Genomic DNA, 16,980 nt, shown 5'->3' with positions numbered 1-16,980 from the left:
TGGCCTGCAATTGCATGTGGATGCACGGGGAGCTGCTGCTGCTGCTGCTGCTGCACTGGTGCAGGGCCCGGGCACACAGCCACACCTGGAGCGCTGCCACAGGCGCCCACCTCGGCACAGAGCAGCTGGGGACACCCTTTGTAATTCCTGCTGTATTCCCTGGGGGGTGAATTCGATTGGAGAGACCCTAAACCCTCTTCAGAGGAGTTCCCACAGTTGCAGGAAGCTGCTGGGAGTGGGGATGAGCCCCCTGAGCCCAGAGCTGTGCAGGTGGCAGGTGAGGGGTGCTCCCTCTCCAGGATGCAGTGGATCCAAAATGAGCCTGTTCATTCCTCCTCCGTGCTGTCCTCTGACACTGCACATCCCTGAGGCACAAAAGCCTGGCTGCCTTTTGTGCTCACCTGTTCTGTTGATCCCATCAATACCATTTTGTTCTTAAAAGGCAAAAATAATTAGCAGTTTTTTCTTCCTGAAGAAGAGTGCTGGTGTTGTTATTGGCGACAGCTCCTTTAATTAGCCGAGGTTAGGATGTGCTGCTGTACTGGAGATGTTTCATCAGTGATCAGGAGGCAGAATGTGGAGCCAGAGAACGCCTAGACAGAAGTAGGAGTGAGGACTTGTTGCTAATTAATGATCTCCTAATAACAGGATGCTTCAGGGCTCAGCTGCCTTGGCCAGGCCAGAGGTTCTGGCTCAGTGTGGAGGCAGCAGGTGACACCCTGAAAGTCTTGGAGCAACAGAGGTGTCCACTGTCACTTGTCCCCACAGCTGCTGTCCTGCAGTGCAGCTCCTAAATGAGCTTTTTTAATTGCCCCCATGACGTCAGCCCCTCCCCACGTTGTTCATGTGTAACTTTATTAATCAGGGTGCCAAAGTTTTCCAGCTTCAGCTCTTTCTTAGCATCCTTTGGATCCCAGGGCTGCTGTGAATCCCTGCAATGTTCAGGGAGAGGTTTCCAGTGCCTGCAGAAGCTGCAGCCTGACTGGGGGACCTGTTTGGGCAGGATTTGAGGTTATTTATTCATGGGTTTGTCTCTGTTAGGAGAGCCCAGGGAGGTGCCAAGGGCTCCAGTTTGGATGAGAGCCATGGACAGAGCTGGGGCAGGGAGGAGAATGTAAAAACTAAAGCCAGTGGCAGAAGAGCCCCCCCTCTGCAGCCCAGTTAAACCATCAAGAGCTCAGTGGCAAAACTGCTAACTCATTTTTGCTGGTTTTTGAGACTCTGCTCGATGCTCTCAGGTTGGTGATCAATAGCAAGGGAAATGTTCATTCTCTGACACTTGCAGATGGGGGAAAAACCAAGGTTTGAGGTACTGCCATGTGTTCATGTGCTGGTTCAAACCTTCAGGGCAAACATTATTTTATCATAGCCCATGCAGTCTCTAGGCTGGATTATTTTTTGTTTGTGTGTGTGCATTTTGTTTTGGTTTGTCTTGTACTTTCCCCATTCTCTCTCTTGTGCTCTGAGTTGAAGTGAACATTTCAGATGTCCAGAAAACCCTGAGGTCAGAACAGCTCTATAAATATTCTACTACAAATTCTATTAGAATATTTAATTCTATTACATATTCTGTTACAAATGCATACATTCCATTTATTCTCCACTTTCTTTCTCTGGGACAGCACAGGGGAGTGGATGGTCTTTGATGCAGGACAAACAATGCTATTTTAAGAATTATCAAGCCTACTTTTGAATATTTCTATTATCCAGCTACTTGGATGCTTCTCTCTTGCCTCGTGCTGTTTGCTCTTGTAATCATCCCTCAGTGTGGATTTTCAGAGGTGTGGAGATGCCTTAACTCCCATAACATTCTGGAAAACTTACCCAAACCCCCAAAGAAAAAGGGAGTTGTAGTTCAGCTGTGTCTCCTGGCAGATTTTGGGATGTCCCAGGCTCCCTTCCCATGGGGACATTCTGGGTTTGTCACCCAGCACTGGAGCTCAGCCTGTGGGGATGGGGGGGAATCACTCTGCAGGTCCTTGATGCTTTATCCAGAGCAGGACTGGGAGCTGCTGTCCCAGCCACATCACCATTCCCTGGAGGGCAGAAAACAAAGGGAGCATCTTCTCACCAAGGGCTCAGCTCTGATTTCTCCCTCCTGCATCCCAAGCACAGTTTAACCTGTGTGCTGTCACTGGGCCTTTCCCCCAGGGCTGCCCCTGTTCCTCAAGCAGGAAAATGCAGATTTCTGCATGGATCTGAGTTGTTTGGCTGGATTACAGATGTCTGTCACCCCTCTGACAGGAGAATCCCATCCCTGCATTGTGCTGTCCTAGAAACAGCCCAGCCCATCCTTCCTCTCGTGTTCTGGGCTGCTGTTGCTGCCCAGCAGCCTCTCTCAGCTCTGTGTTCTTGGCAGCCAAAGCAAATGGATGAGTTTTTAATAATTTAGGAATCTGAAGGTGCACGAGGCTCTGGATTCCCCCCTCGTTGCCTGGGTGGAGCTGGTCTGTCTCTGTCCAGGTGAGGAAGAGCTAGTCTGGAATTCTCTGGGATGGGGAATGTGGCTCTGCCTCTTTCCTCACACCCCAAGGGCTGCTAAAAACCCTGAGGGTTTGGGAATGGGCTTTGTTCCTTCTTCATCTTCCTTCAGGTTGCCACCAAGGGGTGAAAAGTGTCCCCCTGTGCTGCCACCACGGAGAGCAGTGGGCAGGAGTGGCAGGGGACTCACAAGGCAGGTCCCTGGACTGAACTGGGACTGGAAAAGGGATTCCTCTGGATTATTGGGCTGCCTGTTCAGCTTTCACAGCAGGAAACACCCAGCTAGAAATGGCCAGGTCTGGGAGTGTCCCAACCCCTGCAGGGCTCGGTGAGCTCCACCTCAGTCCCAAACAAACCATTTGCTTTCCTTAGAGGCGCTGTCAGACCAGGCTGTGTGTCCCATCTGTCGCTATTTTGGTCTCACAGTGTTCACTGGAAGCCCCCTGGCAGCAGTGCTCTGGTTTTGATTCTCATTCCCTGAGCCTCCATCTCCATCCCTGTCACCTGTGTGTGCTGTGACATCCCCACAGTGTCACTGTGCCTCCCAGCCAGCGGTGCCATCCTGGCTCTCGTGTTAGCAGGTGATTTGTGACTCCTGAACTGAAGGGGATCAGTGGAAATAATAAGAGACCAGGAGATAGCTGAAATATAAATTCCAGGGGAGGGAATAGAAAGCAGCCCCTTGGCTCTTTGTGAAGCACAGGGAGCATGGTCTGTGCTGCTGCTGGCTTCCTCTGAGTGGGAAATATTTCCTTTAATGTGAGGTTTGTGCATGTTTGACTGCTGGGGGCTGTCCCCAGCCCAGCAGGGACCGGGTGCTGCCATCCCTGAGCACAGGGAGCTGCGGCTGGGGGCCCTCCTGGCACAGCCTGCATGGAACCAGGGCTCCAAATGCATGATGAGCACATTAATCAGTGTTAATTCATCAGTGTGGGGTGGCAAACAGAGCAGGGGCACAGCTCCAGGTCTGTACTCTGCGATTCAGTGGCCAGAGTCACTTCCTGAGCACCAGGTGTGTAGGAGAGGTGAGATGTGACGAGGAAACCGTCACTGCTGTGTAATAAATCAGTCCTGAGGTGCCATCAGCCTTTGTTCAGTCATTTAAAGACCAATTGAGAGGCTGGGAGATGGTGAATGGCAACCTAAATTGATGGGAAAGGGAAGCTGTGATCCCCTCCCCACACAGGAGATGTACAGCTTGGAGCCTGCATGTGCACGCAGCTCAATGTGCTGCAAACACTGGTACCTGAAAGCAACCTTTGATAAACTTTTATTGCTTTTTTTCTGTTGTTGTTGTTGTGTTCTATATCTGTTCTCTCCAGGCTTCGTGGACCCGGCCCGAGAAACAAGAGGTATAAGATTACCAGACCTTTAGCAAACTTTTTAGGTTGTTGGTTTTTGGTTTCTCTTGTAAGCATTAACAAATCTCTAGTGCAGTAACCCACTAAACGAGCATTAATCTGACCCAGTTAAATACCAGTATATAAATGAAGCAGCTTCTAGAGGTAGAAATTGCTTGGCATGTAGTGATGCATTTTTTGGATGAGCAAAGTAGCTGTGTTGGGAGTGAGGAACTCTGCTTGTCACTTAAAAATTAAAGAAAAGGCAATTAAAATTAAAAACTAATGTAAAATGCTGGTTTTACCATTATTTTTTCCTATGCTGCCAGTGTGAATCATCCTCTCTTTCAGAGAGGGGAGAATTAACACCAGCCTGTATTTTGGGAAAGTAATTTTTCCCCAAGAAAGCCTCCTCTGCTCCAGCCAACTCACCTATTTGCTTATGGCACTCCTTCAGTTTGACCTTCTCTTTAAAGGACAACTGCATCGTGTTCCATTTCCAAGTCAATGCAGAGAAACCTTTCACGAGGAGCATTTCTCCAGAAAATGCTCCAAATTGCTCAATTCTTTTAATTTGTCTTTGATCTGCAAGGGTCAGCGAGGGGGAGGTGGGATAATGCAGGGACTGGGGTTGGTGCAAGTGGGGTTTGATTTTGTTTCACATTCAGTGCTGTGCTTTAATAATAACAGTAATAGTAATAACAATAATAATAATGCAGCTGATTTGTAGCACTCTTGCTTCAAAATGGACCAGAAGGAAAGTTCCCAAACAAATAGCAGGGGTCAGGTGGAGAGCAAAATGAGCTGTCAGAGCTGGGTGACTTGGATTTGTATTTTTAGGATCAACTTTGTGGAGGCTCTGATTTTTTTAAAATTATTTTTAAGCCATCTTAATTCCCAGAGACTGAACAAAGTGAGGCTGTAACTCGAGCACCACCCAGCTGTGTCTCCTGGGGGGCTGAGAAGATCCTGCCCATTCTTCCTTCAGAATAATCTGTTGGATCGTGGCAGGTGGAGGCCTCAGATATTCAGAGCAGTTTGCCTCGAAGAATTTGGAATTTGAGTAGTTGCATCTCCCCAGGACTCACACAGATTCCTGTCACAGCTGTCCCCTCCCTGCTCCCAGTGTTTCCTCTGTGCTCTCTCTCTCCAGCTTTTGATTAATATGAGCACTAATATTATTAAGTTTGCTGTCTCTAAATTTCTTACAAACTCTGTGTCTCTAAATACCCCAGTGGGGTGCAGGGTAGCTCTCTAAAATTGCTTTTAAATTGATTTAAAGTTGCCTGGGGGCTTTGGGCAGTGGATTCCAGCAGCAGGATGAAGGTCAGGGAATGTTTGGCATGAAATGTTTGGCTTTCACTGAAGGAATTTCGGGTGAGGAGGTGAAGCCAGTCCTGGCAGCATCTCTGGGTACCCTCAGTCCCACCCCAGACTGGTGCAGCCTTAGGAATGTTCAGGGCTGCAGGTAAATACAAATATCAGCCACTGCAGTGTGAGCACAGAGCAAGGACAGACCCCTCACCTTCCCCCAGTGCAGTTCCTGCCTGGGGTCGGGATTTTCAGGGGGTTTGTGGGATGTGGGTGAGGAGGAGACGGGACACTGCAGAATTATTCATGGATGCTTCTTTGGGAAAGGCCTGAAAGCTCCAGAAGGTGAAGGGAAGGGGGATAAATGTGTTTTATTTGCCTCTGCCCTCCCCCTTTGGCCCTGAGCAGCTGAGCTCTTGCCCAGCTCTGATCACAGTGGCTCTGCCCCAGGGCATGGCCAGAATTTGGGGAAGAATACAATACCTGCAGCAGCTCAGGATAAATGCCAATAATGGGCGATGTAGGGAACACCGTGCTCTGTTCTGAGGAGTGATGCACTGCCCCTGTCCCTGGGCTGCTCTCCCCAGCACCAGGGAGCATTTTGTTAACCCAGATCTCGCAGCCAGGGAGATTTGACTAAAAGGGTTACAGATGTCAACATCTGGCTCCCAAATTCCTGCAACAGCCAGAGCACCTGATGGGCTGCAGTAGGGAGAGAGAAAACTCGGGATGTGCTTTCTGGGGTAGGTGTTTTTCTCTTCCTCAGAGTGTTTTTTCCTGATCTCTCTTTTTCTTCCCTTTTGCCTTTTAGCATTAAAAAAACAGAGCTTCATCTTCAGAATCAGTTGCATTGCTCATGAAATCATCACTGACCATGATTTCCTGGCAATCCTTTGTGTCAGATCTTGAGGAGGTGGGGAGAAAGGCAGGAGACATTTGGGTGTAAAATTGCCTTTTCTATAATCACCAGTGGTGATCCTACACTGCTGTTTTGTCCCTTTCACCCTTCTGGTGAGGTCACAGGGACAAGTGTTGAGAATTTGCCCCCAGACCCGTGGATCCTGCTGGAAGTGAGCTGGGGTTTTTTGGGGGAAAATGGGAAGTCAGACACAGGAGAGCAGTGCAGTCAGCCAGGGGAGTGAGACAAAAGCAGATTTTGGTTGTGTGATAGCACAGTAGTTTCATGTTAGGAAATGAGCACCACGTGTCCATGGAATAGCTGCTCCCAGCAGGAGAGGGATGGAGTTTGTAGCTCATGGCACTGCCCAGGATTGCAGCAGGGAAGAGAGAGGAGAAAAATACACTCAGTTGTTTATGTGTCAACAAAAGACACTATTTTTGTGCATTTGAAATTGGCCCGGTGCCCATGAACTGATACTGGAACTAACCGAGGTGACAAACAACATTTATTTGTAGAAACTTTGTCAGTCTCGGGGCCTGAGTCTTCAGCTCAGCACAGAAAGAGGCTTCAGGCCCAGAGGTCTCACACCTGAGGTACCAGAAATGCTTTTTGTGCACTTGGCTGTTGGAAATCCCCAGGGTTTTACTCATTTATCAGCACTTGTCCTGTACCTTCCAAGAAAGCAGATGCTCCTGGAGAGTGGCAGGATGGAGCAGCAGGCACAGCCAGGAGGGTGCCAGATTTACTCCCTGATGCTTGTGCTGCAAAACCAGAAAGCAGAGGAGGGAGTTGGTGCTTTAGAGCTTCCAGGAGGGAGAGAGGAGTCCATGGCTTTGTGTTCTCGTGGATTAGGGGAGCTTTGGTGGCAAATGGGAGAGGAAAACGGTGTGGGCAGGGATGGCTGGGTGGGTGCAGCCCCTTGGCAATCCCCTTGGATTTTACATTCACTGTTTCTCTCTGTCCGTGGCATCCCCGCACTCTCTTGCGTGTGGGAAGCGGTTCTGGGATTTTCTTGAGGCAGGGCTGTCTCTGGAGGTTTTCTTGCCCTTTTCACTGCACTTTCCTCTCTTCCTGTGCCACGTTCAGGTCAAAGTTCTGAGCTTCCTTTTTGCCTGATTCGTTTCTGAGCTCTGGATCTGTTCTTCCTTACCCGTGTCAGGGACACTGAGATAAAAGCAGTATTGCTGAGAGGACAGGAAGGGCCGCATTCTCTGACTGGAAGCTCTTGGGGAAGTTTCCTTTTTTTTAATTTTTATTTCTTTGCATGCTGGCAAAACTTTTTAACCAGAGCTGGATCTCTGCACTTCCCATTCTGGGGAGAAGCTTGACTTTGTTCTCAGACACTCAGTAGCTCCCTTGGTCCTTCTTTTCGTGTTTTCCCCTTCCCCCGAGCGCTCTGAGCCGCGGCAGCGGGCGCTGTGTGATTCCTCTTGGAATTGCCCCTCGTGCTCTCACCTGGCCCCAGGTGAGGGGATCCCGGTGGCGTGGGGCAGGGTTTGTGTCCCGGGGGACAGCTCTGACCGTGCTGTGTGTCCCGCAGACGCTGGACGGGCGGATCGTGGTGCGCAGCCACGCGCGCGTGTCCTCGCTGACGCTCAAGGACATCCAGTACACGGACGCGGGCGAGTACGTGTGCACGGCCAGCAACACCATCGGGCAGGACTCGCAGGCCATGTACCTGGAAGTGCAGTGTAAGTGGGCTGGGAGCCTCCCTGCGGGGCTGCTTCCTTCCCCGAGGGTGGGGAAGCGGCTCGGGCCGGTAAAAGTCTGCTCTGAGATGTTGGGACGCTCCTTGCGCCTGGCCACGGATCTGCTGCAGCCCCGTTTGTTGGGAATCAAAAACCTTTAGACAGCTCTCCTGCTGTCATTTCCCAGCTCCATCCTGCTGGCTGCTCCTCCAGCACTGCACAGGAGCAGCCGTGGGGCTGAGCAGGTTTTCTCCTCGTGCCCTTCAGCGAAGGACATTCCCCACCCCCCTGGGTGAGAGGACAGCTCCCATTTCCAATATTAGATTCCCTTTCCCGCATTGAGGTGGACTCCAGCCAAGGGATCCTCACGGTGAGGCTGCCTGGGCTGCTTTGGGAGCTTGGCTGGCTCCAATTGCCTTCCCAAACGTGTCTTTCAGATGCCCCCAAGCTGCAGGGCCCTGTGGCCGTGTACACCTGGGAAGGAAACCAAGTGAACATCACCTGTGAGGTGTTTGCCTACCCCAGTGCTGTCATCTCCTGGTTCCGGGATGGGCAGCTCCTCCCCAGCTCCAACTACAGCAACATCAAGATCTACAACACCCCCTCAGCAAGTTACCTGGAGGTGAGGAAAAGCCAGCAGGGCTCAGTGCCATCAAATAATTGATGCTGAAAGAATTCAGCCTTGTCCTCTTGGTAGAAATGAAGTTGAGATGGTGTTTCTAGCATATAAATGCTGAGAAAATCAGGTAAGATCAGGTAATATAAAATCTTTATCAGAAGATAAAGAAGATAAATTAGGAAATGGAAGATAATCAGGAAATGGAAGAAAATCAGGTAACAGAAGCTCAGCCCCTGTTTGTCTCCACTTTGTGCCCACTGAAGTTCTCTCCCCCATGGACAGCCCTGCGAGCAAAAACACCTGGATTTTATTGTAGCAAAATTCAGGGCTCCTCAGCAGAGTGAAAAGGGTTTTGTGATCCCAGGCTGAGCCTTCCTTCCCCCCACAGGTGACCCCAGACTCGGAGAACGACTTTGGGAACTACAACTGCACGGCTGTGAACCGCATCGGGCAGGAGTCCTCCGAGTTCATCCTGGTGCAGGCAGGTGAGCAGGGAGCGCTGGGACACAGCAGCCCAGCTTTGCTAGTTCGTGTTTCTGGGGTTGCAGGAGAGCAATTTCTGCCTTCCAAGAGGCTGTTGGTAGGTTTTGGGCTGGGTTGGAGCTGCTCAGCATCTCCTTGTTTCTCCAGGGGCTGGTTCTTTTCTGTGCTCCCAGAGCCCTTTGTCAGAGCTGTGCTCTCGGCTTTGTGCACCCCAAAGCAGCCAGCCCCCCTGGCAGCAGCTGAAATCCAGCAGGATCCAAGGCTCAGGGCTGTGCCAGCCCCTGGAGGGGCTCCAGGGCTGCCAGAGGCAGATTTGGGACTCGAGCTCTGCATTGCAGCGCCCTGTGCGAGGCACAGTGGGGACAGAGCCATCCAGGACACTGCCCTGCCTGTTTTCTTTTGGAGAAGGGACTGGGAGTCTCCAGCCTCTTAGAGAGGAGACAAAACGAAGATCCGTGCACTAATTAACATCTTTAAAAGCTGCCTGAACACTCTGGGAGCCTCAGCCCTACCCCTGTCCTGTGCTGCAGGGAGCCAGGGGCTGCTGGAGCTCCTTTCCCAGCCCCGCTGTCTCACTGCCTGCTGTCCCTTGTCCCCAGACACGCCGTCCTCGCCCTCCATCGGCAGGGTGGAGCCCTATTCCAGCAGTGCCCAGGTGGAGTTCGAGGAGCCCGAGGCCACGGGCGGGGTGCCCATCCTCAAGTACAAGGCGGAGTGGAGGGCCCTGGGCGAGGGGGACTGGCACGCCAGGCTCTACGATGCCAAGGAAGGTAGGAGCCACAAAAACACCTGGTTCCTTCCCCACCAGCACCGAAAACAAACTGGCTTTGCTGTAAGGATAAGCCAGGGAGGGTGGAGGGTTCAGGCTGGAAGCTCCAGATGAGTTTTTAAACATTTGCTGTGAGTGACAGCTGGAATTTTCAGCTGGAAATGAGGGTTGGGCTTTGCTGAGAGCTCTGCCTGTGCAAGGTGAGAATCCTGTGCTTGGTTTTCACTTGCTGCTTCCCACAGGAGGCTTTTGAACCCTCATCTGTCACCCCTTGGTCCCCCTTGGAAAATAAACTCTGCTATTCCAGCAGCAAACCCGTCTTGTTGAAGTGATCTATAGCAGTGCCCACTGCATAAAATCCATCTTGGAGTCAAATAAAGCAAAAGAATTTTGATTTGGGGAGGGCTGTGAAAAGGAGAGTTCTACTCCAGAGCTGAATCTTCCACCACCAATCCTGTGTGGAGCTGAAATTCCTATTTTAGTTCCCCTCTGGAGTGCTGTGATCCCAGCTAGGGTCAGGTTTATTTGTCCCTTTTCTCCCTGCGCGGGGAAAACAAAATTTGTGTATTTCTTTCTTTGAGTCCTGAGCTTTTCTTTGCTTTTTTTTGCTTTTTTTTCCCCCCCAGCCAACGTGGAGGGTTTGGTGACCATCACAGGGCTGAAGCCTGAGACCACCTATGCAGTGAGGCTGTCAGCAGTCAATGGCAAGGGCGTGGGGGAGCTCAGCCTGCCTGCCGAGTTCAAAACACAACCAGTTCGTAAGTACAGCCCTGCCTCGCTCTGCTTCCCTCCCCTGCAATCTCTGCCATGCATGGATCTCACCTTTTCTCTCTCACAGACCTCGATTCACCCTCTGTTTTCTCTGTGGTTTTGGGTTGGAGTGCATTTTGAGGATAATTAAAAAGCTTTCTTCGAAGGGAGGAGGCAGAGGAGTTGTTCCATTTGCACTGGGTGGTGTTCCCAGTTTAACCTTGGTGTTGACAGAGAGAAGGGGCTGTGGAAAGGAGAATTTTAATGAGAAAAAGCAGCTGAGAAGGGTTTTGGTCACAGAGAATGCGATGTCACTGTCACAAGGCTGGTTTGTTTTCCAAATTAAGGTGTTCAGCACAGCTCTGGCCTTGGGCTGTGGAAGGTGAGGGCAGGGTTACTCTGTTCTGATGATGCCCATGCAGCTCTTGAGGGCATTCCATGGACTCCTCAGGCTCTGCTCTGCTCTGCCTGCGCCATCTCCATGTTCTGCTGTGGCCCAGCACTGTCCTGTTCCAGGAAAGAATTAAATCCCAGGGAGCTCTCCAAGGTGGGAGGAGAGGAGGAGGAAAACGTTTAAGAAGCAGAATGGGCAGGGGAGCTGTGTCCAAAGCAGGCAGGGAGAGGTGCTGCTCCCGTGGTTCTTTCCCTTTCCTCCTGCATCCATCCCTGGGCTGTGGTTCCCAGCTCTGGGCAGTGGTGCCCAGTGGTTCCCAGCCCTCTGCTGGGATTCTCTCTCTGCTGAACCCTGGACTGGCCGTTCCCAGCCCACCCTGAGCATGTCTGGAGTCCCCTGAGCTGTGCCCAGGCTCGACTTTGCCACCTTCTGCCCATCCCTGCTGAGCAGGACCCACCTGGGTGATTTTCCAGCTCCATATTCTCTGTCTCCTCACATCTTTTACATTTATTTTTTTTGTGTGTGTGTGTCTATCTCCGACTTTTTATTTCGATTTTGTGTCCCATCCATGGATAAACCGCAGGCATCCCTCACCCACGTAAGTGCTCTCTGCATTTCTTTCACTCTCTCTTTGTGTTTTTAGAGTGTTCCTTTAACACCCAGAACTTTCAGCTTTTAATTTAGTGCCTTTTTCCTCTCAGGGGCTTTAGGATTGGAGTAACTGGTAGTGTCCATTTCCTAACAACACTGACTCTGGAGTAGCCACTCTGCTCTTGTTTAGAACAGAATTAGGGTTAACTCTTTGTCTGTGCTCTACAGCATGCAGTTGAAATATTTAATGTAGTGATTATCTAATAATAATAATAATAAAAATAATAATAATTAGCTTGTTGACTCAGAGTGGAGTAGTGGAAGGCTTTGTATTTATGAATCCATTAAAAATTGTTCAATTTTAATGATACTGAGATAATTCAGGGAAGTCAGTTCAGCTAAGCTGCAGATCTGGTTTAGACCAGAGCCAACCAAAAACTTCAAAATTTTAATTATCTCCACAATTTTGAAAGCACAAGATTGAAGGAAAAAAATTCAAATTTTTTTTTTCCTCTTCTCACTAATGATTTTTACCACTGGTCAGTCTTCCAGCACTTGTGTAGATTGTGTGATTAAATAAATAAACCTCATACTAAATTTTAAAATCATGGCATGTTCCCCACTTCCCCATGCAGAATGAGTCAGGAATGTGATGGATTTGTGTGATTGTGAGAGAAACACTGAGATGGCTCCATAGCTTTGTGCCTTTCCAGTCAGAACTGATCAATGGAGCTAAAAAAACCCCTTTATCCCAGTGAGCATTATTCCATTTATCAATGCATCCTCGTAGGGAGCTGCTGCTGTTCCCAAGATTACCAGGACAAGCTCGAAGAAGCTGCTGTCACATTCTTTGAGATTCCTGAAGTGAAAAACAGGAGAGGATTATAAAATATTTTTATTTTAAATGGCACTGGTGCCATTTTCCCCTGAAGATTGTGTTGGGCAAAAGGTTGGATTTGGTGGAGCAGGAAGGAGGGAGGGACAGCAGGACAGGGAAATTGCAGTGGTTTGGGAGCCACTGGGAGGCATTTCCAGGGCATTTGTGCAGTCTGAGCTTGTTGGGAGCCCGTTAATTGCAGGAACATTAATGAGGATGATGGGGATAAAGAACCCCTGGGAGAGCAGGGCTGCAGGAAATGGGGGGAAATCCAGTTGGGAAGAGAGGAGAAAGAGCCTGAAAAGCTCCTGACCATCACCTGGGCACAGGCAGGTGCTGTGCAGAACATTCCAGCACTCCTGGACTGGAGCCTTTGGCTTTATTCCTTGTATTTTCATGTGGCAGTGGGCTGTCAGTCACTCTGTGCTCCCCAGCTCCAGTTCTCCTTCCTTTAACTCATTTTTCATTCACAAATCCATCCTGCTCTCCAAGCCCTGCAGCTGGGACCATCCCCTCCAGTTCTCCTTCCTTTAACTCATTTTTCATTCACAAATCCATCCTGCTCTCCAAGCCCTGCAGCTGGGACCATCCTGTGTCCCCCATTCTCTCTTCTCCTTCCCAGAGCCCATCTCAGAACCTGACTGAGGAAATGGCACCACAAAAACTCCTTTTTTTCCATCTCTGCTGGAATTCCCATCACCTCTTTGTGGGCAGGAAGAACTTTTGTCCCTTCAAGTGTGATTTGAAGGTCACAGAGATGTTTTAGGAATTTTACAGCTCAGATTAACCAAAGACATTTGTTTCCTTGCCCTGTTATTTAAAGTTTCTGTCTGGATGTAAAAGCTGACACCATTTTTAATGCCTGCTGGGATAAGTCTGAAGTCATTTTGATTTATTTAACTTCCCTCAAAAAAAAAAGAAGTTTCTGTCTATCTTAGAGGGCCTCTCCATGAGGTAATTAGTGATAATTATGGATTATAGTGGCACAGATGAGAATTCTGGAGGTTGGGAGAGTGTCTGAGTTGACCTGGGTTTGTATTTTCATTTTAACCATTTGCTGCTTTTCTTCATTTCCTTTTCCTCACACATCTGAAGCCTGGGGAGCAGGGGAGGGGATTGAACCCAAAAAAATGTTCAACCCCCAGAGTGTGTGTGTGTGTGGCTGCTACCAAAATATCTCCGTGCACCAACCCCCAGGCCAACAAACCAACACTAAAATCACCTCCCACCTTCCAAATCTCCTCATTTCCTGGTTTTTGGCAGCATTTTCCAGGGATGCCCTCCCTTTGCTCACCTGATTTCTCTTCCTTCAGCCAGTGCTGCTGCCCCCAGCTCTCGTTTGGCTCACAGTGAGTACGGCAGGGGCTTTGCTCCCGTGTGCTCTGCACGAGCTCCTCTCGAGTGTGATGTGTTTCTAACAGCCCTGGATGCTTCCCTGCTTCCCTGCAGGGCTTTTCCCACCCCAAATCTCTGCCTGGAGCTGCTCTGCAGCTTCCCAAGGTGGGATTTGCCCTTCTCGTGTCCCTGCCCGTTGGAGGCACAGCGCTGAGAATTCTTTTGGTTGTAAAGGTTTTGTGGGGACCGACAGAGAAATCCCTCCCAGTTTGTGTCCCTCCTGCTGGGTTCTTCCCAGGACTTTTGGAAGCAAAGACATTCCTTGTCCTCCTGCCCTGGAAGTCTTGGTGTCAGTGCTGGCACAGTCTGTGCTCTGGGGAGTGCAGGTTTCTCTCCCTCATAACAAACCCATTTATTTCCCGAGGTGTTCACTTGTTTAGGGTCCTTAGCCCTGTTTTCCTCCTCTCTCTGTGTTCCTGGGTGTCCTGCAGGGATGTGGCAGCAAGCAGGGGCTCAGATCTCCTCTGGAATTGCCCCTGGAGGCCTCCCAAATATTCCATTAGTGGGCAGGTTGTGGCCAAAATGAGGCAAAAAAAGGGATATTGGATGCTGGGAGAATGAGGAGACAGAATATCCTGCAGGAGAGATTCCAGGGCTCTGCTTGCCTTCAAAGAGGCTTCCAAAAAATTCCCCATCTGTGCTGGGAGCTGGGTTCAGGCTCCCTTGGTTGGGTGGTCAAGGGAGAGGAGAAGCACTCAGTGAAGATCCTCATTTACCTGGTGCATGTGTGTGTTTTGCATAATTAATGATCTCTGCAAAGCCAAGTGCTCTCCTGGTGATTTGCAATAATAAAAAGTGTGTTTGTGGGAATGTGAGCTAACTGAGGGGTTTATCTGAGTGGGTTAGGAATGGTTTCCTGAAGGGAAAACACTAAAAGCATGAAGTGTGGGATTGTCTTGGGGGTTGGGCTAGAAGGAGAGTATGGCCAGTCAAATGAATTTGTAATTAGTTATAATTAACACTGCATTTATGACTGGCACGTTGCACGGTCTTACACAGGGCTTTAAATGTCCCATATCTGCCAGTGGGCACAACCAACATGTTCCTTGTGCAGTAATTTTTATTTCAATTTATTATTATTTTTTATTTTAAATTTATAATTTTTTATATCTAAAAATCCCTGAAGAGACCTTTTAATTCCCATCAGGCCTGGAGAGGGTGAAGGGCAGGGTCTGCTCATCATCTTTTATTCCCTGGCAGGCAGAGATTCCCTTCTGGCTGCTCATGTGTGGGCTGCAGAGAGCTTCCCTCAGAGGGAAAACGTTGGGTTCATGTTTTACACAACAGTTTGTTCTTAAAAAAAAAAATAAATCCTTCCCCAGAAAAGCTCCTAAGAGCTAATTAATGATAAACATTTCCCCCAGATTTGTTGGCGTGGGGGTTGTGTGTAGAGGAGGAGGAGGAGGAGGGTGAAGGTTTCCCTTTCCACCTGGAGCTGGGATTTGTGTGTACACTCCCTTTATGCAAATGCTGCCCACATTTGTATTCTGGGCCGTGCTGCAGCCCGTGGAAATGAGGAATTGAGCAGCAGAGGAAGGGCACTGGCACGGGGCAGCTGCTCCTCTAGCTCTGCATCATTTCATTACTGCTGCTGCTGTGGGTGATCTGTGCTCTCCCCTGGCCTCACCTCGGGGTGCAGTGAATGGAAGCAGCAGCAATTGGGGAGCAGGAGGTGCTGTGTGGCACCACAGAGGCAGGGACAGAAAGCTGATGAGGCTGCAGGGCTCTCCTCACTGCCTGCCTGGGGTTTGGGCGGCTTTGGGAATGTCTCTCCTCGGGTTTAACCCTCTGAGCTCGCTCCAGGGAATGGTTCTGTACCAGTCTTGATGTTTTTCTTGCAGCTCTCTCCACTCTGGGACCTGTTTTGCCTTGCAATGGTTGAGTTCACTTGGAAAAGGGGATTTTTTTTCAGGTTGGACGGGGCTTGGAGCAGCCTGGTCTAGTGGAAAGTGCCTCTGCCTAGGACTGGATAACCTTTAAGGTTCCTTCCACCCCCAAACCAGTTTATTCTATTTATGCTGCTAACTCTGCCCTTGATCTTCACCTAAAGCTCCTCTCATGAGGTCAGGCAGCCTCTCTTGCCTGGTTTGAAATCTCAGGTTGTGTTGAGCTCACTGGAGTTTGGGAGATGTTTCCTCCTGACCAGAAGACACGGATTTTCCTTCCAGGCAGTCTCACAGGAACTCTTCCACCTCCCTCCCTTCCTTCCCAGTGCCCAGAGTTCTGTGAGCCTGTGTTTGAGGAGAATGGATCGAGGGCTCGGCTGGAACAAATGGATTTTACATTTTGTGCCGTCAGTTTTTCCCCCCAGTAATGGTCTGTCCTTAATCTTGTCACAGACAAGCACCCAAAAGATTAAAGGTTTAATTCTCTATACATCAAATTAACAGAGCACTGTGGAGTAGCCTCATTAGGACGAGACAGAGGCACCCAGGGTGTGAGAAATTCGAGTTACTATGGAGTGATTTGGGAAGGGAATTCGGGCTCAGTGCTCTGCTCCGGGCTGGCAGCTGATTTTTCCTCATTCCCTGCCCCTCTCCCTGCACTCCTCCATCTCTCCCAGCAGCTGCTGCCTCGCCTGGGCCCCGCTGCTGATGGATTCCCTGTCCTTGGGATTGCTGGGGATGGATTCCCCCTGCTCACCCCCTCCCCTCGCTGGCGCTGCCGCCTGGCTCCCACCGACCCCAAACCCCGCATGGAAAAGTGTCCTTGGAACGTCCCCTCAGCAGGATTCTCTCTTGTGCAGTTGTTGTTGTTGTTGTTGAGGGGTTTGTGCTGCAGAGGGAGGATGCCCCAGTGTGGGAGCCAAGGTTTGCCCTCGTTTTTGGGCTGCTCTGAGCCTTTCGCCTCCGCTGCCTCGGAATAACAATATTCCCTTTTTCTTCCCAGCAGTTTTGTGGATTCCTGCAGCAGTCCTGGCACACACTACAATGATTTTTGTCCCTTTTGTTCTTTGTATGACTAAGCAGTGACGCAGCTGTGCCTAACACAAGGCCATAACTCAGTGCTTGCTGTGGTTTAATATTCTTATTTTCCAGGCGATTTTACTGTCCTCCCCCCAGTGTTTCTGATATATGCTGGCTAATTTAATTTTGCTCCTATTTTTATTTACTCTGTAATTCTGTTGTTGATTTTTTTCCCTTGCCCATTGTTTACATCAGTTTTTTAATTTTTTTGTATTTTCCATGTGACCTCCTCCACTTTCCTTTCAACCAAACTCATGTGCGTGCGTATCATGTGAATTTGTCATGTGGCTTGCATGGTGCTGATGATGTCGTCCTCGCTGGTGAACAGAAGGTAAAATAACTTTGTTCTGATTGGTTGCCTAGATTTTTGGGGTGAGGATTCCCCTCTGGGATCTCCAAATTCCAAAAAAAAAAA

The 16,980-nt window shown here is 49.7% G+C and overlaps 1 protein-coding gene across 10 annotated transcripts in view; it reads left to right on the top strand.

Annotated features, from left to right (window-relative positions):
- Positions 1 to 16,980, top strand: part of NCAM1 (neural cell adhesion molecule 1) — an 82,167-nt gene that overhangs the window by 45,414 nt on the left and 19,773 nt on the right. For 2 of the 10 annotated variants that reach the window (XM_019008925.2, XM_019008927.2), the window contains exons 9-17: positions 3,804 to 3,833; positions 7,574 to 7,724; positions 8,159 to 8,343; positions 8,729 to 8,825; positions 9,423 to 9,593; positions 10,219 to 10,350; positions 11,320 to 11,334; positions 13,518 to 13,553; positions 16,894 to 16,896. In XM_019008925.2, coding sequence (XP_018864470.1) covers positions 3,804 to 3,833; positions 7,574 to 7,724; positions 8,159 to 8,343; positions 8,729 to 8,825; positions 9,423 to 9,593; positions 10,219 to 10,350; positions 11,320 to 11,334; positions 13,518 to 13,553; positions 16,894 to 16,896 — 820 coding nt within the window. The remainder of the gene's footprint in view (positions 1 to 3,803; positions 3,834 to 7,573; positions 7,725 to 8,158; positions 8,344 to 8,728; positions 8,826 to 9,422; positions 9,594 to 10,218; positions 10,351 to 11,319; positions 11,335 to 13,517; positions 13,554 to 16,893; positions 16,897 to 16,980) is intronic. The other 8 variants (XM_019008928.1, XM_019008926.1, XM_015649807.2 and 5 more) reach the window with 6 other exon arrangements.

This window comes from Parus major, chromosome 24 (genome assembly GCF_001522545.3).
Source record: "Parus major isolate Abel chromosome 24, Parus_major1.1, whole genome shotgun sequence".
NCBI lineage: Eukaryota > Metazoa > Chordata > Aves > Passeriformes > Paridae > Parus > Parus major.
The sequence above is the reverse complement of the archived record's forward strand: the minus strand, read 5'-3'. Positions and strand labels throughout refer to the sequence as shown.